This window comes from Myotis yumanensis, unplaced genomic scaffold (genome assembly GCF_028538775.1).
Source record: "Myotis yumanensis isolate MYYU_CA2020_CCGP unplaced genomic scaffold, mMyoYum1.0.hap1 SCAF_1, whole genome shotgun sequence".
Classification (NCBI taxonomy): domain Eukaryota; kingdom Metazoa; phylum Chordata; class Mammalia; order Chiroptera; family Vespertilionidae; genus Myotis; species Myotis yumanensis.
In genome coordinates this window covers 182998449-183019195 of record NW_027223752.1, presented here as the reverse complement: position 1 = coordinate 183019195, position 20747 = coordinate 182998449, and the positions used below count along the sequence as shown (strand labels likewise).

Here is a 20747-nt window from a genome sequence, read left to right as displayed (position 1 = left end):
AGTCAGGATTTAAATATAGGCAATCAGAGCCTAGAGCCTGCTTTATCTGCTTACTACAAAACCATGATGGAGAGACTGACGGTGGGGAGAACTTTGTAAAGACACCATAACAGCCAATAAAGCAATTGTGAGGGCCTGGCCTGAGGTAATGGCAGTAGGGACAGATGGAAAACAATAGCCATGGGTGACATGCAGGGGGATGGGCTACAGGACTAGACAGCAGATTGAGTGAATAAGGTGAAGAATGAAGGGAGTCGCAAGGGACTGCTCAGATGGTGAGCCGGGTGACGGAAAATGATAGGTGTCGTGATCAGATACTCAGAATGCAGAAACTGGTTCAAACATGTTGATTCTGAAATGCCCTGCATGGAATGAACACGTGGAGGATTGCACGCAGATTGAATGAACACGGAGTTAAGGCATGAGAAACATGTTTGGGGTGATCTGCACAGAGCTAAATCTCAATTTCTTCATTTGCAAAATGAAGTTGTTGTTCCAGATGCTGAATTATATCCAGCATGAAAAACAGAATTTCTATCATTGACAATCTATTGAGTTTTGCTGAAAAGTTATTTTTATTGGTAATCAAATGGGAAGAAAAGTAATGAACTTGGATGTTACTTCACTCAATAATATTGAATCTTCTCCTTTTTGCAATTTTTACTGAGATTTCAGGTTTTATGATTCTCGTATCTATAAGCTTTTGGAAATCTAATGTTTAGTCCCAATTTTAAATTGTCATTTTTTACAGATTATTTTTTGCTTGTTTTTTTTTTGTTTGTTTGATTTGTGAGACCAAAATCAAATTTTAAAAGAAAAAGGGTAAAGTAGCTAATAGTTATTGCATACCCACCATGTGCCTGGCATTCTGCATGTACATTTCCTCCTTAAAATATAGTTTTGTGAGGAGTAAGTAATTTTGACCCAATTTTACAAATGAGGAGATGAGGCTTACAGGTTAAATAATTTGACCAAAGTTAAAGCTAATTAAGTGAAGTAAAGTGACCTTTATATTTTATAGACTTCCTACTCATTGGTGTTTTTATTGCAATGTTGACTAATAAGAGATGAAGGTAATAAATGTTCCCTTCCCCAGAACAGAGTGGTTGAGAACACCGCTTAAAGATTTCCCCTCCTATTCAGAACAGAAGATCTCGTGTGTAAGGAGCATGGAAGAAAGTGCCTCAACTACAGCCTGATGAGAAACAGATGTGAATTCAAATCCGAGTTCTGCCATACTCATTTGGAGCATTTGGCGAGCTCTTAACCCATCTGAGTCACAATTTTCTCAGCTGTAAAACTCCGAAAAATAAAAGGTCATGTACAAGGTTATTGTGAGAGCCCAGAAAGAAGGGAAAGGGACCAATGATGAGAACTCATATCGTCTTGGAGAGAGATGATGACTTAAAGAAAGAGAAAGAGAATACGTGAAAGCATCTACCTCATGCCTAATCAGGGTACTCAACAAATGTTTCCTTTTTCTTTCCAAAAACTTTCAGATTCCAAAACCTATGGCTGACCTGTGGACTTTGAATAAAGGATATTTATCATTTCCCAATTATTATGTTAATGATCATCTTTATTGAATTTAAATTAGCAATGCATATCAGTGCGGCTTATTTTTAATTAGCAATGCATCGAGTGATTCTTTTCAAATCCCCGATAAGTGGGTCACTAAAACATTGCCACGTCAAAGTTAATTATTGGTCTGTACCCATTAAAATGTAGAGGTGGAATATGTTCCACATTACCCACTCAGCACATGCAGGAAACAAGAGACCCACCTGTGCAGCTGACTCACTCACATCAACTCCCAGCACAGTCAGCACCTCTGATTCATTCATTCATCGAATAATAAATCTCAACTGAATGACATGCACCTCAAACGAAGATTTACATTTATAAGTAGTTCTTTCCCTGGGCAGGATGTGAAACAGTTTGTTCATCAGTAAGCTAAGAATCTAGAAAGATACTGCTTTTAGCTCTTTCACTTTTCCAATTGTGACTCCTGTATTCTTTCCTCAAATGCTCTCCCCGCTCCCCCCGCCCCCACAATATACATTCGATTAACTTATCCTCATTAAAGCATAGATGAGTGATAAGCCTAACGTCTCCTAGGGGTATTTGTTTACACCATGATTGGGAATAAGGTCACTGGCCTAAATGAAAGGCATAGGATTCTCCTGATAAATGTTAAAGCATGTGAAAAGCAACAAGGAAGGACATTTTTAGTCATAAATCTTTATGTTGCTCTCCAAGTCGACTCAGTAGGCCACCACCGGCACTTAAACCAGGATACATCAATAACGTAGCCCTGAGCGCCTTCATTCAGTCCCCAAAACACTGATTTAATGAAGTAGGTGCAACACTTGCTGGTAGAGCTACAAGGCCTGGTTCTGGTTATGCCACCACCACCATCATCATGACAGCTTCCAAGCCCCCGTCATCAGCTCCTGGGATGCTCAGCTTATGTCCTGGGAGATAGAAACCAAAGCCCTCCACTCAGAAAAGTGGCTGCCAGTCCAACAGAGGACAGCCACAGCAAAAGTCCATGTTAAGCTCCGAAAGGCAAGTCTTTCCAGGACTGAACAAGTCTCTGTAAAATATTTCCCACTTGGATCTCCACCTAAACATTGGCAGAGTTTTCAACACGAAAGGTGTCAGTTAGCTCCCACCCCCGGGCAAAGTGCTACCAGGGGAAGACTGAGCTCCTGGGGGTAACTTACCTGAGATCCATGTCTCCATCAACCCAGAAGGTGAAGATGTTAGAGACGGTTCCACCCGGGCAGCACCCCATGATGAGAACAGCAATCGCTTGGATGGGCTGTAGGGAGAAGCTGATGGCCAGGAGATAGGCGATAAGAGGCATGAGCCCAAACTGGCAGAGCAGCCCCACCGCAATGCCCCAGGGTCTCCTGATGTGCCACCACAGCTTCCGGATCTCCACAGAGCACCCCAGCGAGAACATGACCAGGCCCATCATCACGGCTAACACCACTGTGAAGACAAGTTTCAGGCTCCCAGGTGCCTGAAACCCCACTGGCAGCTCCTCCTCTGAACTGTTGGCAGCGCAGGCTGAGCCACTGGAACAATTTGTCCTCATCTCTTCATCTCCTTAAGGCAGCATTACGAGTGAACATCTGCCGAGATGGCTGGGCAGGTCTATCCTGGCACGTTTTGTAATAATGCAACGAAGTCACACGTGGAGAATCGTTCCAATAGGTATTGGCCAGCCAGCTTGATTCACCCTAATCTGATCAATTTCTTTACGACTTCGTAAAAGCAATTATCCTGGCCACGAAACGTATAATAAACTGTGCTAAGTAAGGCTTTCCACTTCTGTTCTACTCACCACTGAATCTTAAAGAGAAATGAGACAAGCAAACTCATTGTCACGTGGAGTGATTGGGCTGTGTCGTCAGCATCACATTGTGTTTCAGGAAAGTAGGGTGGATGCCAAGATGTAATTTCTCCAAATTCAGTGGGGATTTCAAAGAGCCAGGATGCAATTTTTTTCGGAGAGAGAGGGGCTAATTCTGGAAGAAAAAAAAATAAAAATAAAAAAACAAAGGCAATTAAACCAAAGCCCTGTGTCGTGAGCAAAGCATTAGCAAAGAATTTCTGTTGAAAATATTAAAGCCAAAGGCTGCCAGTTAAGGACATGGCAGGAGATACCAAGGCTCATTTCAAGAGCACTTTAAAATTAGTCTCCCTTTTTCTTCTTTCCACTTCTCTGAGTTTGTGTCTAAAGTCAATAATGAAATGCCTGCAAGAATAATGTGATATAAAGCCTGATTATGCCTCATGAAACGAGGAACCTCATTTCTGTTCCCAACATAATGCAAGGGAGCTGTCACTTTCTTTCGGAGGATAGTGCGGCTTTGTGATACCACACCCTCAGACTTGCTGGTGACGTCTGTGAACGCCTGGAGGGAATGCAGTCAAGAGCTCAGTCTGAGAAGCCTCTGAGGTCAGCCTCTGACCACAATGGCCCAGGGCCCCTCTGTGTGTTCTAACCAAGCACCGCTGGCGAAACCAGACGAGGAAAACACGGGTCTGTGAAACTAAACCTCCAAAAACGCAGAGGCCACACCCTTTCCCACAGAGAGCAGGAGGTTATTTGTGGGGCAAGGGTTGGTGACAAGGTACACTTTATAAATGCCTCCGCCTGTCTTAAAGGGGAGACTAGCGATGCATTGTTCATGGTTTGATGGGCACATTCTTCATGACAAAATGGGCTTGTTTACTGTATAAAAAGATATGAGTTGAATACAAATGTAAAATAAAACCTATTTGAAGAAAGGATAGATGCCTTAGGCCAAAACACCCGAAAGGCAGCCCTGAAGGTGGAACCCTGCTGGAGGCCGCCGGAGGTCAGAGTGATGACTGGCTGCCACCAACTTTTATTTTATGCTGACAACAAGCCAGCGTTCACGCCCAGCTTGGAGAGCCCGTCAGAGGCAACCCAGAGCCATCTGAGGTGTGTTCACACAGAGCCAAGCAGAGAAATGGACACTCAGGGACCGGTCAAAGCTCCGTGCTTCCAGCCACAATAATGCCGAAGTGTGGTAGAGCTAAGGGGAAGGGGAGGAGGGAGAGAACTAATTTGGGGCGTACCTACTGGGTGACAGGAGCATGCTAAGTGCTTTATGCATAGGTGCCTGTGGATGAAGCAGAACTTTTTCATTAGGTTATTTAATAAGAGAAGGGATCAGACATTTCTTTCTGGATAGCGTCAAAAAGTTCCTTGGCAGAACTTCTTTGTTCCTGGATTTACAAATTTAAGAGGAGAGTCACCTGAATTTACAAATTTAAGAGGAGTCAGCACCTCCATGGCTGATTGAGGAGCTGTGCTAGCAGGTGCTAGCAGGTAGCTGGAGGAGGCGCCTGCATGTGCTCTCTGCACTGAAGGAGCTTCGTAGAGGGACACATGACCGTGGCCACTACCTTTTGAAATTTATTGTCATCAGGATGTTTCACCTGAATTAGGATGGTTCCAACTGACACCCATTGGCAGGAAAAGATGTCAGGGTCCCATAACCCACCATGAAAGGATGTCTGGACCATGACAAGTTCCTCTGGATCCAGTCCAGATGGCACACAATGACCGAGTGGTTGTAACCTGAAGAGAAGTAACCTGAAGAGGCCACATCCTAACAACCATGTTGTGTGTGCCAGGATTGGGACCAGAGGCAGCAGCAAGGGCCATTAGACTGGGTGGGGCCAAAAGGTACCAACAAAAACAATAGCAGCTGAGCCCGGCTGGTGTGGCTCAGTGGTTGAGCGTTGACCCATGAACCAGGAGGTCACGGTTGGATTCCAGGTCAGGGCACATGACCAGGTTTCAAGCTCAATCTCCTGCTGTGGGCAGGAGGCAGCCGATCAATGATTCTCTCTCATCATTGATATTTCCATCCCTCTCCCTTTCTCTCTCTAAAATCAATACAAACATTTTTTTTTTTTTATCTAAAGAAAACAATAGCAACTGAAACCAGAGCCTACAGGTGACTGGTCAGGCTTTTCTAAGTTTCTCTCCTTGTGGGGTTGGAAAGGAGATTTCTTTGGAAGAGTAAGCCCCTGGGGTTCTTGCTTAATTTGTAAAAGATATTTAAAGTAGGGGATTCTAAACTTATTGGCATGTAGGAATTCAAAATTTAATTAGAAAATTTAAAAAGATATGAGCCAACCTATACCTTGGGGTACAACCTTACCCCCAGCTGGTGAGGCGGGTCATGGGGTCCTACTGAATCTTCTCATCCATTCTGAGAGGTATGTGCTATGATTCCGCACTTCACGGGTAGGAAACAAAGGCCTCATGGGGCTACGTGATTGGTCCAAGGTTACTAAGCAAGTAAAATAACGACAGGATTGAAATCCCAGTGTGGTGCTCAGCCTGCTCTCATTTCCCTGGAGCACGCTGAAGTGGGAGCAATGGAAAGCAGCCTGGAACACAATCGTGCCAAAAGACTGACAACCACGCAGGGGTAAAACACCATTTGGCATAAAGGCGAAGAAAAAAAAACAAACAACCCCTAATCTTTCATTTTATCACATACGCTCATAAATGTATAAGGCACCTGAACATGCTCAACATATATGCACCTTAATTTTGAGATCCGGTTCTACAAATCACAGAAGTATTTCATGTATTTCTGTTCTCTGCAATGAGAATCAGGAGAGAAAGAGAATCTTCAGCAAAACCAACTGGAAGGCCTGTGCGCTTTAGTCTGGAAATGTGAACACTGAAGGGAAAGCACGAAAAGGAAAGGTAATCAAATATGGCTGCGGAGTTGTTCTCCAAATTGAAAATTACCGCAAGAGGGAATTTCTAAGAGCTTGAAGGGCATAAAATAGCCTATAGGCTCCAAAAGAGTTCCAAAACAAGTTTGAAGAAATTAGTCGTAAGGAAGCGGAAGCAGTTTACTCAGACATCACACAAGGTAAAAAGCGTAATTCTGTATTTAAAAAAAATAAACTTCAAAAAATAAAAATCACTATCACCTCACAGAAAAAAAAATAAAAGAGAGAGACCAATAATTTAAAAGAAAATTTACAAAATCACTAACAAGCAGAGGAATCAATATCACTAATCATTTTTTAAAGTACATTAAAATATGTTGCCTATCAGAAAGAAAAAAAAATTAAGATAAATATCCCTTACTGACAAGAGTTGAGTGAAAGACACATTCTCATACACTGCAGGTAAGATAAAAAAATTCACACAATCTTTCTGGAAAACTTTGGCAATATATACTAATAGCCTTGTCACAATAAGCCCAAAAAGCTGTCTTAGTAAATAAGCTGCAATACTGGCAAAAAATGTATTATTATATATATTATGCCTATATATAAAGGCATTGTTATTTATAAGTACATTCTTATTTATAATAGCAGTATTATTTATGAAAGCAGAAAACTGAGAACAACTTAAATGTCCAAAGTAAAATTTAAGAAAATTATAGTACAACCATACAATGAAATATTATGGAGCTACTTAAAATGTAAACATTTTAACAAAGATAAATGTGTATGTTAGAAAATTTAAGCAAAAATAAAAATCAAGATCAAATGGTATAGACAGAATTCTCGGTCTGGCTAGTGTGGTTCAGCTAGTTGGAGCCTTGTCCCATGCACCAAAATGTTTCAATTCCCAGCCAGAGTACATACCCAGGTTTCTGGTTCAATCCCCTGATAGGGGGCCTACAGGAGGCAGCCAACTAATGTTTCTCTCTCACATTGATGGTTCTCTCTCTCTCCCTCTTCTTTCCTCTTTCTCTGAAAAAATCAGTGGAAACATATCCTCAGGTGAAGATTTAAAATAAATAGCATTCTTCTAGCCATCTATATATATAAAAGCCTAAGCGACCAGAACGACTGGAATGACCAGTGGCTATGACATGCACTGACCACCAGGGGGCAGACGCTCAACGCAGAAGCTGCCCCTTGGTAGTCAGTGAGCTCCCACAGCCAACCTCTCCCAGCCAGCCAACCTCCCCTAGTCTCTCCCCCCAGCCAGCAGGCACCAATCGCCCAATTGGGGCTGGGCCTCAGGCTGGGATGGGGAACAGGGGGTGGATGGCAGTAGATGTGGCCTCTTTCCCAGGGGGGCTGAGGGCCAGCTCCCTCTTCAGGGCTGGTGGCCAACCTCCCGTGCCCTGTCCCTCCCCCTGGCCAGCAGACCCCGATTGGCCCACTGCCCACCCACCACAGTGGTGGCATGGCAGCAAGAGGAGGAGGAGAGGGGGAGGCGGGGAACTGCATGGTGGCAGGGTGCCAATGATGGCAGCATGGGCGTCCAGCATCCATTCCTTCTGCGCCCGGCCCAGCGACCATTACCTCTTCTCTGGTCTGGCCTTGATTGGCCTGGCCCTGATTGGCCTTGATCACCGGTCAGGCCTAGGGACCCCACCCATGCATGAATTTTGTGCACCGGGCCTCTAGTGTTAAAATAATAAGCACAGAAAGAGACTAAATGGAAAGGATGCAAACTGTCGTAGTGATTGCTTCTGTATGTAGGACTGTGGATAATATTTTTCTTCTTTATACTTTTTGTATGATCTAGTATCTTTGAAATGTCTGTGTTTTACTATTTTTATAACCTACTATTTTTATTATTATCATGTAATCATATAATAATCTATATATATAAAAGCCCAGCGACCAGAATGGCGGAACAACCAGAACAATCAGAATGACCAGTGGCTATGATGCGCACTGTGGCAGCCAACCAAGCCTGATCTGGCCCCTATCGCCTTCCGACCACTGCCGGCCTGCTCCCGATCGGCCCCCAATACCCCAATTGGGGGCGGGGCCAGCCAGCCAACTGCCCGCAGCCCCTCCCTCCCCCCCCCCCCCCAGCCAGCCCAGCCCGATGGGCCCCCATCGGGGTAGGCCAGCCAGACCCCACCCATGCACGAATTCATGCACCAGGCCTCTAGTTTATAATAATTGTATAAGGAAAAGGAGTAAAGATAGAGGAAGTTGTGGTTATTCCAAGCAGCTCCCTAAATGTTGGTAACAACCTGGTGACTCTAAGAGGAGCCAGACTGCTGAGATGGCTCAATTGTTTCCTCTGTTCCTCTGTTTTCAAAAGGTAGCCTAATAAATTCCAAAGCTTCCAGGTAAGAGACACCTGCAGAAAATGGAATGCAAAGGTGTGAGAAGGGCTGACCAGCCAAGTCAGGACCTAGAGAAGGGTGGGGAATTTAGCCTGCAACAGCACTTGCTCCACCTTCAGGATAAAATAAAAGGAAGGAAAATGAAAGACTGTGTCAACAAAACCAACTGGAAAGGCCTGTTCACCCTGCTCGGGTGGCATGCTATTTATAATAGTGTTTGTGGTCCTCCCAACAATCTTTTTTTGGCCTCAGCTCATCAGATCAGATGTTATTAAGATTAGAACCATGAATTCTCATAGCCTGTTTAAATTCTAGAATTATGAGAAGAAAATCCACAAGTTATGATAAATGAGGTTAATGGGGTTTGTCATGCATGACAGCAAATTGCTGACACAGGTTTGCTAGGATAATAACAGTAACTGCCATTTACTGAGTTCTAAGACTGTACCAGGTGCTAGGATAGGTCCCTTGCCTCTTTGGCATATGGATTATTTCCAGCAGAAGACAACTGAGAAGCAGCAGCCTTCTTCTTATTTGTGTAAAAGCAGGATGTAAATTTGTAAAGGTGTCTCCCCTCCCCTCTCTACCGGGAAGGACAGAGGTTAATCACTGAGCACATGTCTAGACCCGTCTGACCAAAGGAATCTACATACAAACCTTGCTAATGCTAGCACTTATCTAGCATTATATTTGTCTTCCCAAAGGTTTGTCTTCCCACAATCAGCCATCCACAGAAGCTCAAACTCCTTTTCCTTTGTCTTATCCCTTCTCTAACTATGTATTGTTCTTTGGTTAAGATTCCCTGTAAGCCCAAATTCTAACCACCTTGAGTGTTACTCATCTCTAAGTGCTCCCATGTGTAGGTGCGACGCACATGTTAATAAACTCCTGTGTTTCTCTCCTATTGATTCATCTTTAATTCAATTTACAGGGTCCCGGGGTGGTGGGGGGGGACTCCAAAATGGGTAGAGGAAAAAGATGTATGTTCCTCCCCAACAGGTATCTCATTTAATCCTCTCAACAACCCTACTCTGCAGGTACTATTATTACCCTCATTTACCCATGAGTGGAGAGACTTATACAGTTAAACAATTTACCATGGGCTAAGCTAGTAAATGACAAGGCAACATAGTGGGAGTCAACTCCAGAGTCTATTCTATGTATGAATAATAAATAGAATAAATAAAATAATAAAAATCCATGAGTTTCACTCATGAGTAATAACATATAATACTAACATTATTCTTGCTCCCCAAACTAAATATCACATCCTGATCACCTACCATTATTCACCTACTTAAACCTTTAACTCATGTGCCCTACCAGATGCTGAAATGTAGGTGCCATTCAATACAGTGGCCATTCATCCCTTCTTTACACACTTCAAACAGAAGTTAAGCCCTAAAGCCATGGCCAGAGAGGGTCAGAGCATTTTTTCTCCACCCTCAACTGTTAGTCCAGGAGGACATGCATCTTATAGGGATGGGCAAACTTTTTGACTCGAGGGCCACAATGGGTTCTGAAACTGGACCGGAGGGCCGGAACAAAAGCATGGATGGAGTGTTTGTGTGAACTAATATAAATTCAAAGTAAACATCATTACATAAAAGGGTACGGTCTTTTTTTTTTTTTTTAGTTTTATTCATTTCAAACTGTTCGGATCCGGCCCGCGGGCCATAGTTTGCCCACGGCTGATAGTACATTAGCCAAAAGTAATCAAAATAAAGGGTGCTGGTGAGCTCAAGCACCTGATACAAGCTTTTTCATCTGACCTTTTCTAGCTACCATGCCTGGGACATTTTGAAGTGCTCAATAAATATTAGCTATTGTTGGTTCTTATCATTAATAACGTCTTCTTCTAACCCAAAAAAGGAACAATGTAAGTATCAAAAATAAGTAAATAAAGTCTCCTTTGCTCCTGCTTCCAATTTTTGGATTCTTTTTTTTTTCCCCCCAAAGCTTTTTATTAGTAAAACTTAGAAATTTCTTTCAGATACTAAAACAGTCAGGTGATTCCATGATCAAAGGAAACCACCATTAGGGCATAACCTCCCCTTGAAGAAAATTATGTCAGCTATTTCCACTACTTTTGTAAAGTAATTTCAATATTGCTCAACTACAGCGCTAGAATCCTGACAGCCACTCACCTGGGAACACTGGAGCCTCAGTGGGACAGATCTGGGAAAAGAGGTGGTGCAGGCAATGCAGCCCAGGAAATGTTTGGGCATTTATTGGATCAGCTTATCTCTATCTTACTTGCTCTACATACCTGGTGAGAGCACGAGACTAAGTTCCAACAGGACATACCCATCAGGTGAGCAATCTCTAAAACAACAAGCCAGGGAGCCTGCTTCTGGCACTTGGAAGAAGTTATTTGACAGATAGTTGATTTGACGTAGAAAAGAAATGGCACCTGCAGTTGACGTCCAGAAAGGAGATCACACCGACATTCCAATGCTGTGAAGACTTCAGAGTGAAACGCAGGTCTTTAAGGTGGAGGAAGATGATTCGAAGAGGGGGAGGGACTGAAGTGAGAGGAGGGTAAGAGCCTGTTAGTAGAAAATTCCAAAAGAAAGCCTGAGACTCTGGTACATTAGCTACTTTTTCCTTCTTTGGGGATCAATGAATAAGAATAAGAATAAGAATAAGAATAAAAGAATAAGAATAGTAGATTTGCCCATAATTACCAATAAAGTAAGCCAAGGTCACGAGGCTCTTTTCATAGATTATGTCCATGCTGAGGGACAATGGAAACATCTCTAAACCTCTTTGTCACTGCCCCCATTGTCTTGTTCTTATCCCTCTGTCTCCCAAGTGAAGCAAAGGAAAATTGGATTCCACCTTGGGCTCCACAATGGTGAATTGATGGCTCAGCAAAGTCTGAGTAGATTCAGCAACCCCTCTCTACCCCTGAAAATCAAGGGGGAAATTGCCAGCTTTGTGGCCCAAGATCATGTGCAAGACTAGAGGCCCCATCTTTTCATTGTATGTAAAGGGTGTCCCAAAATTCAAGCAAGATTTGAATTTTACGCCATTTACAGTTAGTGGTGCTCGCTATCGCGACATGATAATCCAGTTTTTTGTGCCTAAATTGCAAGATATGGATGTGGACGACATGTGGTTTCAACAAGACAGTGCCACATGCCATACAGCCTGAGAAACAATTCAATTACTGCATGAGTCATTTCCTGATCATGTAATTTCCCATTTTGGTGATCAGAATTGGCCGCCCAGATCATGTGCTTAAGGCCGTTGGACTTTTTTCTTTGGGGTTTTTTGAAGTCTAAGGTTTATGCCAACAAGCCCACGACCACCCACGCTTTGAAGGAGGAAATTGAGTGCTGTATCAATGAAATTCAGCCACATTTATGCAAAATGGTCATGAAAAATTTCAACAAAAGAGTGCATATGTGCCAGCAAAGCCGTGGAGGCCATTTACCCGATATGCTATTCTGTACATAACCCTATACTGTATACTTTATGAATCAATTAAAAAAATTTACAATTTTTAATTATAAACCTGTGTTTTCTATCAAAATTACTTCTTGCGTGAATTTTGGGACACTCTATCTATCCTGTTCTCTCTCTGTCATGGTACATGAATTGTGCTAGGGTTAATGGCATATTATTTAACCATTGGTTGCAAGATCCAGAATAAAGACAAGGACTATGTATCACCCTGAAATCCTAGGCTTGGTCCTGATGCAGTAGTTAGATATGATTTTGAGAGATCAGTGAGTGGTTTAGGTATATGGAAAGAAGGGTGTGAGTGAATATGAGTAGCCAAAAGGGTACTGGAGAAATCTTTTCATTGCTACCCAGCATTCATTTTCCTCTTGTCATGGTAAAAATAGTCTGCATTTCTTTTGGGAAATGCCCCACCCATGATTCTCAGCCATGCAGTGAGACCTCACCTTCTGTTTTAGCAATGTCCTGAGTAGATTAAACCAATCAGTTAAATCAGGGTTTCTCAGCCTTGGCATTATTTTTTGTAATTGATTTCAGAGAGGAAGAGAGAGGGAGAGAGAGATTGAAACTTCAATGATGAGAATCATTGATTGGTTGCCTCCTGCATGCCCCCCCACTGGGGATCGAGGCCCCAACCAAGGCATGAGCCCTGACCAGGAATTGAACCGTGACCTCCTGTTTCATAGACTGACACTCAACCACTGAGCCACATTGGCCAGGCATTATTGATATTAGGAGCTGGAAAACTCTTTGTTGTGCAGGACTGTCCTGTGTATTATAGTATATTTAGCAGCATAACTGGATTCTACCCACTAGATCCTTAATGATACCACAAAGTTAAGATAACCAAAAACATTTCCAGGCTTTGCCAAATGAGGGGGTTGGGAGAGGCAAAAATCATTCCTTATAGAGAACCACTTAGCTAAACTAATCCCTCATTTTACTAGTCAAGGTTGTTGTTTTTAACATTATTTTTTCCATTTTTATTGAAAAATAACTAATATATACTACTGTACAAATTTAAGGTGTACAGCATGATGATTTGATGTGCATATGATGTGAAATGATACCACAATAGATTCAGCTAACATCCACCTTCTCATATAGATACAATAATAGGAAAAGAAAAGGGAAAAAATTTTCTCCTTGTGATAAGAACTCTTGGGATTTACTCTTTGAATAGCTTTCCCATATATTATGTAGCAGGGTTAGCTATAGTCGTCATGTTGTGTGTATATCCTCAGTAACTTATTTACCCTATAACTGGAAGTTTGTACCTTTAGACCACTCTCCTCCAATTAGGGTTCCTGATTTCAAAAACACCATTAAGTGGTATATTTTATTTAGTACTTATTAAACACCAGGAATTTCTGGGATAAGCCTTACAGCTCTATGAGGTAGTATATGTTAGGATAAAGATGAAATTAATGTAATAAAGAAATCCCACTATGTCGTGGCTTAGAAAACAGACATTTTTCTCATATTCAACAGTCTTTTTAAAAAATTTTTATTGATTAAGTTATTACATATGTGTCTTTATCCCTATATTATTCCCCATCCCCCTTCTCATGCCCTCACCCCCCTGTTGTCTGTGTCCATTGGTTAGGCCTATATGCTTGCATACAAGTCCTTTGGTTGATCTCTCCCCCTTACCCCCACCCTCCCCTACCTTCCCTCTGAGGTTTGACAGTCTGATCGATGCTTCTCTGTCTCTGGATCTGTTTTTGTTCATCAGTTTATGTTGTTCATTATATTCCATAAATGAGTGAGATCACATGATATTTATCCTTCTCTGGCTGGCTTATTTCACTTAGCATAATGCTCTCCAGTTCCATCCATATAAGTTGTTCAGGTTGGGGAAAGTCTACACAGGTATTCAAGGATCCAGGCCCCTTCTGTCTTGTTCCACCATCACTGTCTCATGTTCTATGTTATCACTGTTTAGGTGGTCAAGCTGCATGACCACCACATCAGGGTTCCACTCACCAGTAAAAGCTAATGGAGGAGGTATACACAATGCCTTTTAGGGTTCAGATTTGAAAGTGGTGCACAGCACTGCTACACATTCCATTGGCAAGAACTTAGACACAATTATAAGTCAAGTAACAAATGTGCCCTGCACAGTCATGTGCTCAGCTACAACACTACTATGAACTGGATGTTTGTGTCCCCCCCAAAAAAATTAATGCTAAAGTCCTAATCCTCAATGTGATGGAATTTGGAGGTGGGGCCTTTGGGGAAGGTATTTAGATCATAAGGGTGGAGCCCTCATGAGTGGAATTGGTGCCCTTATAAAAAGAGATTCTCATTCTCTCTCTCTCTCTCTCTCTCTCTCTCTCTCTCTCTCTCTCTCTGCCATGTGAGAACACAGCAAGAAGGTGGCAGTCTTTAAACCGGGAAAAGAGCCCTCACCAAGAGCCTGACACTGATCTTGGACTTCCAGCCTCCAAAACTGTGAGAAATAAATGTTTGTTATTTAAACCACCCAGTCTTTGGTATTCTTTTATAGCAGCATGAACTAAGACTAACATTGTAACTATAAAAGAAGGGGGAAAGAATTTTGGTAGAAAACTAGCAGTCTCCACATTCTGTCATGTTACAAGTGAGAAAGGCAAGGTGCAAAGAGCTAAAGTAGCTTGCTCAGGGTTTTATGGCTGGCAAGTGGGCCCGGAATGCAAGCAGTCTAATTTCAGAGCCCATGTTCTTAAACACTGCATCACCACTTTTCAAATGTTTGAACCAGACCTAAAATAAGAAAAGCATTTTACCTAGCAATCTGGCACACATATGCTCATATCTACGTATGTTTATATGGGTGTATGTTTCATGAAACAATCCTTACCCTTACAATAGTCAATGAACTCTGATATTTTAATTCTATATTATTTCATTTTTTAAATGTTAGACTCACAAAATTGATTGCATAGCCCTCCAGGGTGTTGTGATTGACAGTATGAAAAGTGCACTCAATTTTAGTAGGAGAATTGGAAGTCATTGGATGGTTATCGGAGAGCTCCCAGCATGACCTGTGTGAATAAAAAAGTCTAGAGAATAAGGTTCAGAACACAGGTAGGCCTGGGGACTCCAGGAAGCCTGGAATCACAGCTAATATCTTGTCATGGGAAGGGTCTATTAAGATGCACTTGACACCACTGTTGATGTAACTTTCACCCCTGCAACTGGGAGCTGGAAACCATGGCCATTATCACTGGAATGAATTCCAAACCAGCTTGGCTCCTGTGTCTCATTCCAGAGTCCAAGTCCCAGGAGGAAGCAGCCAGTTGGCATGCTTTGACCACAGATTTGTGCCTGGGCTTTGAGGATCAGGCAGAGCAAAACCTGGCTTTTCAGCTCATAAGACCACAAAAATTAGGTTAGATTCTGGGCAGCTCAAAAATGAAAAAACAAAAAGCTAATGTGCAATATACTCCTAAACCACTGGAAGAAGCATTGGTACAGCCACTTTGGAGGACAATTTGGCATTATTTTGTAGAACTAAAATAAGTATCCTATGACACAGAAATTCATTTTCTAGGCCTAGAGTCTGAATGCAAAGTCCCACACAGTGTGCTTAGAGACTTGTTTAAGCATGTTCACAGAAGCATTGTAATATTGAAACCTGGAAACAACATAAAGACTTTTATCATTAAAAAATGAATAGGACTGGGTCCATTGATCATCTTTTGATCCCAGCACCAAGCACTGCTGACAGATTATCAGAACCAAATAAATTCTTGTTGAAATGAACTGTAACTAAATGAACTACCAATCAGAACTTATCTGGAGAGCCCAGTCGGTGTTGCTCAGTGGTTGAGCATTGACCTATGAACCAGGAGGTCACAGTTTGATTCCCGGTCAGGGCACATGCCCACATTGCGGGCTCAGTCCCCAGTGTGGCGTGTGCAAGAGGCAGCCAATCAATGATTCTCTTTCATCGTTGATGTTTCTATCTCTCTCCCTCTCCCTTCCTCTCTATAAAATCAATAAAAATGTTTTTTGATTTCAGAGAGATCAGTTGTAAATGTATATTAAAGGGTAAACTAAATATTTGTGTTTAAAAACAGTAGTTCTGTATACCCCTGCCACTCATTTTCACCTCTACAGAGGCAACTAATTTCACCTCTTTCGCCTATTTTGTTCTTTACCTCCATGTCTGTAAGTCACTTTTCGGTACTGCTACTACTTGATTTTTCCTTTTTAGGCATAATCTATTGACTTCCCTGTATAGAAGATAGCATTTTGCTTCTATTCTTTCCTCCACCATCACCACACATACATACCATTTCCATATGTACTTCCTCTTATGAAATTTTGATCATGTGGAAATTTTCAATCAATAATCAATACATGCATATTGAGTGCCTACATGAATTAGGCATTCAGATGGGCCTTGAAGTGCTAACTTAAGAAACAAGATAGCCAGGTCTCAAGTATGTACTCTTAAATACTATGTCGCAATGCCTTTCATGATGAGGTGAGATACCAGAAGCACCTAAAATACCTACTGAATCATCTAGCACTAAATTGTGCTTAAATTTAACTATTACATCCAAGTGTGCTTTATTGAATTCAAATGCTAGGAAAATTGGTTCATGCAAATCCAATTCTTTGCAGTCAATCATTCCTTATTCTCCAGCTACCCTGTACAAATAAGAGTTTTCCTCATAATAAGGTCTTTGTCTTTTCACATCACTATAACATATGTGTTCTGCATGCTCCAGAGACACAATATGAAATTAGGCAGAAGGAAAAAGACCATTTTTTAGGATAACAAAACCTAAGCAAGTTCTACTTGCTACTTTAAAGTACTACATGAGAATAATAATGAAATTTCACTAAAAATTGGCAACTGGGGAGCTACTAAAAAGAAATTGACCATTTTTCTTAACCAAACAAAAGTTTTCAGTTTATCATTTTTAAAAGAATTTCTTGCCCTGGACAGCTGATCGATGTTCTACTCTCACATTGATTTTTCTTTCTCTCCCTCTCTCTGTCTCTCAAAATCAGTATATATATTTCTCTCTCTCCTTTTTGGTGCTTCCTTATGATCTCATAGATGCAATTTTAAATGTTCTTCAAAATATGTCTCGACAAGGAGTTTCCTCTTCCCTTTGAGCAAATTTACAAAAATCAAAATGCACAGCACACATGACTCTATTCATGATGCATTTTTCATCTACTTACCATGCTGTTGCTTGCGATGCAATGGAACAAGGAGGTCTGTCCGAGCTGCCCATGAACCCACCTGAGCTGGCTCACCACAGCGGCATTCAGATGCCCGCATGGAACTTCACACAGTGGAAGGCTACAGCCCTCTGTCCCCCATCAGACACAGAAAGCACAGATTCGATTTCAAGGCAATTATCACTTAGGTGGAAGAGGTCTTCTCAAACCAACTTGCTTTTCCCTTAGGGCAAGCTGAATTTCCTTTTCTGCATTTTCCTGACATATCAGGTTATTTATGCGCTTCATTTCAATATCCCTTTCCATTTTGACATCTGAAAAAATAAAATACATGAAGCAATCCAACAACAGTTTTTACCAGGTATAACTTAGTCAAAACTGAGTATTTATCATCCAGCACAATTCACATTCTTGAATACTAAACAAGAGAAGGCTACACATATAGAGAGGGGTATGGGTGCAAATGAACATATTTAAACATTTATCTAACAATAAGCAAAAGACAAATTTTGCCATATATTAAAGTAGTTCTTATTGAACATACCTTCTGCAGAAGGAAGCAGAAGGTCCTTCCTGATTTTAGACTTTCTGAGGTATACCGGGCCGCCATATGTAATTTCTTCCAAGAAAGGAAATTTGATTTGGCTTAGTTTTTTGTACCAGACCTCTGTAAGCAGTGCAAGATCCCAAGGTTGTTGTCTGGAGCAAAAATTCATTAATTCACTCAACAAATATTTATTAAGCATCTACTATGGGATATATAGAAGACATCATATTAATTCTCAGTTCTGATTTCCACTATACATTTTAGTTTACTGGGGCAGACTCGGGATTTTCCAGACTTGCAAATCTAGCTAACCAGGAGAAGGAGTTTTATATTGATATCTTTATATCTTTAAATAATGAAAAGATTTATTGAAAAACTTCCATAAATTATAATGACAGCAACTTTTATTCACAATACAGCCTCCCTGGAGGCAATCCAATCTTCCCATGTCTTTTGAAAGGATGTAGTCTTTTATGGCTGATGAGGAATATGGCCACAATAGGGGAGGAACAAAGGGAATAGTCATGCACTGAGCAGGGTGGGTGGCATAGACTGAGACTTTGAGTGTGTGGTCTTATTTTAATCCTACGGCCACTGCACAGGTAGACAGGGAAATTGAGACTCACCAGTTCATTCATTAAGAACCAGAGCTGGTACCTAGCCTAGGTATATTTATTTTGAAGCACCAGTACCAAGAGAATCCTTAGAAAACTGGAGGAGATGAAACCCTAAACTACGATACTGAAAATAATCATATGAACTGTAACTGAATAGTTTTATGTATTCTACTTAGAAAGTGTAAAATATCAGCAATAGGCAAGGAGCTGTTTCTCATCTACAGTCGATGTGAGCTCATATGCATGACAAAGGGGATCCACCTGCTCTGGTGGGAGGGAGACGGGGGACGGCATTACACACCTGCCCTGCTTTGGTTTTCCACCTCCAGCTTCCTTGCTACTTTACCATCTAACTTTAAGGAGTGACTTGAAGTCTGCAATTATTATAGATGGACTTGAACAAGTGCACTAAGACATCTACAAGAGTGCTCACTGATGCACTGTTTGTCAAAAAAAACAACAACAACACAGAATTAGCTTTAATGTCTACCAACGAGCCTGGTTAAAAAACATGTAATGAGGTACATACATATAGTGAAAGAATAAGGTATATCCTTATACGTTGATTTGGAAAGATGAGCAATAAATCAGCTAACATTTATCTAGCACTTACTACAAGTAGCTAGGCATTGTTTAAATCGGTTTACACGTATGAACTCATTTAATTACCAGAGTAACCCTACTAAATAGTCAGGTGCTGTTATTATCCTCATTTTACAGATTATGGAACAAGAACAGAGAATGACTTGCCCAGGGTCATAAGGCTGTAGGTCATGAGCTGGAATTTGAACAAGGAAAGTCAGACTTTAGAATCTGTGCTCTTAATCACTAGGCTTTACAAGATCTCATGGGGTAGGGAGCAAAGTTCAATATAATCCCATTATAAGGACGTGTGTGTGAATATATGTGTGTATGTGTACGTGCATCTTGTACAACAGACAAATTCTAGCACTATCTACAGAGGTATTTTAAGGTGGTGGGCAACAGTAGAAAGCTTTTAGGAGACTTCTAACCCTGTCCCTTTGATCCAACCATTTTTCCAAACCTCAGTTTTCTTATTTGAAAGTGTTCTTTTGTTGTTAAGATCAAGTAACAACCATGGAACGGAGTAGGAAACTCAGAGAGAAGGCAGGGGAGGATGTGTGGGCAGGAGGTAATCAACCAAGAACCTTGTATGCATATACGCATGGCCCTGGACACAGACAATGGGGCAGTGAGGGCCTGGTGGGGGGAGGGGAGCTGGAGGGGGTAATGGGGGGGAGGGGACGGACAGTATATGTAATACTTTAAACAATAAAGAATTTTTTTTTTAAAAAGATCATGTAAGCCAAAACCGGTTTGGCTCAGTGGATAAAGCGTCGGCCTGCGGACTGAAAGGTCCCAGGTTCGATTCCGGTCAAGGGCATGTACCTGGGTTGCGGGCACATCCCCAGTAGGAGATGTGCAGGAGGCAGCTGATCGATGTTTCTCTCTCATCGATGTTTCTAACTCTCTATCTCTCTCCCTTTCTCTCTGTAAAAAATCAATAAAATATATTTTTAAAAAAAAAAAAAGATCATGTAATATTATTTATAAACTCATCTCAAAGCAGTTCCCTTAAAACAAACAAAAAAAAAACAGTATCCAGACACCCGAAAATGCCTCATACAGGCTGGTATCTATGTCATGGGGAACATAGGGTGTCCAGTATTTTTATTTAGCAAGGACATCCCACCCCACCACCACCCCAAGTCAACGCTTACCCTCATGAAAATACTTACACTGTAAAGCTGCCCCGCAGAATGTTTTTCACCGTGTTCTTCCTCGGCAGGCCGTAAGCCATGGTCAACTACTAGTGCCTAATTTCCCAACACAGGTAGGTGCCTTTTGTGGTGATGACGCAGCTGTTCTGCTCACTTGGCCTGAAACGATTGCAACACACCTAATGAATGGCTTTCACTTGGCTCTTTTTTAATGTTCAAATAATAAAAAGATTCAGAAAAGGCATTCCTGACGGCCAGAACGCCCCGCATAAAATGTTCAGTGAAGCCGAACTCCGAAGGTAAACGGTGTTCTTTATGTTCCAGGAATTCGTGCCATCACTTCTTGTCGGGTGAGAAGAACATGCCGGTGGACAGCATCCTTTCTCCCTCCTGGCATGTTGTCACTGCCGGAGCCTGCCAAACCGGCATCGCCAAAAATGCAGTGGCACTGTTGTATGATACAAGGCTGTTCGAGCACAGGACCGTCCTGTCCCCCGCCCCAGCCTTGAAAAAAATGCAAACTTTCCCCGATTTTCCCTCTTTCGAAATATCTGAACTTAAGAAGTGCCCA

At 41.7% G+C, this 20747-nt stretch overlaps 2 protein-coding genes across 3 annotated transcripts in view; both read right to left on the bottom strand.

Moving 5' to 3' along the window:
• The window catches only part of SLC10A6 (solute carrier family 10 member 6), a 30087-nt gene extending 19275 nt beyond the window's left edge, over positions 1 to 10812 (bottom strand). For both annotated transcript variants that reach the window (XR_011468344.1, XM_070393170.1), the window contains exons 1-2: positions 10766 to 10812; positions 2727 to 3536 (exon numbers count right to left, since the gene is read on the bottom strand). Coding sequence is in view for 1 of the 2 variants with exons in the window: in XM_070393170.1 (XP_070249271.1) it covers positions 2727 to 3103 (377 nt within the window). In the remaining variant the exon portion in view is untranslated. The remainder of the gene's footprint in view (positions 1 to 2726; positions 3537 to 10765) is intronic.
• Positions 10813 to 17450: 6638 nt separating this feature from the next.
• CUNH4orf36 (chromosome unknown C4orf36 homolog) lies at positions 17451 to 20256 on the bottom strand. Its single transcript, XM_070409204.1, has 3 exons — positions 20195 to 20256; positions 17815 to 17969; positions 17451 to 17584 (listed from the first exon to the last, which is right to left on the bottom strand). Exons 1-3 carry the CDS (start codon positions 20254 to 20256, stop codon positions 17451 to 17453), a joined length of 351 nt encoding a protein of 116 aa, XP_070265305.1.
• Positions 20257 to 20747: the final 491 nt, after the last annotated feature.

Bases quoted from the DNA above. Each gene is read 5' to 3' on its own strand.
- CUNH4orf36 (XM_070409204.1), bottom strand. From the start codon at position 20,256: ATGGCTTACGGCCTGCCGAGGAAGAACACGGTGAAAAACATTCTGCGG. The intron at 17,970-20,194 runs GTAAGTATTTTC...TTTTTGCTCCAG, and splicing joins CTGCGGGGCAGCTTTACAGT to ACAACAACCTTGGGATCTTG. The intron at 17,585-17,814 runs GTATGTTCAATA...TTATTTTTTCAG, and splicing joins TCTGCTTCCTTCTGCAGAAG to ATGTCAAAATGGAAAGGGAT.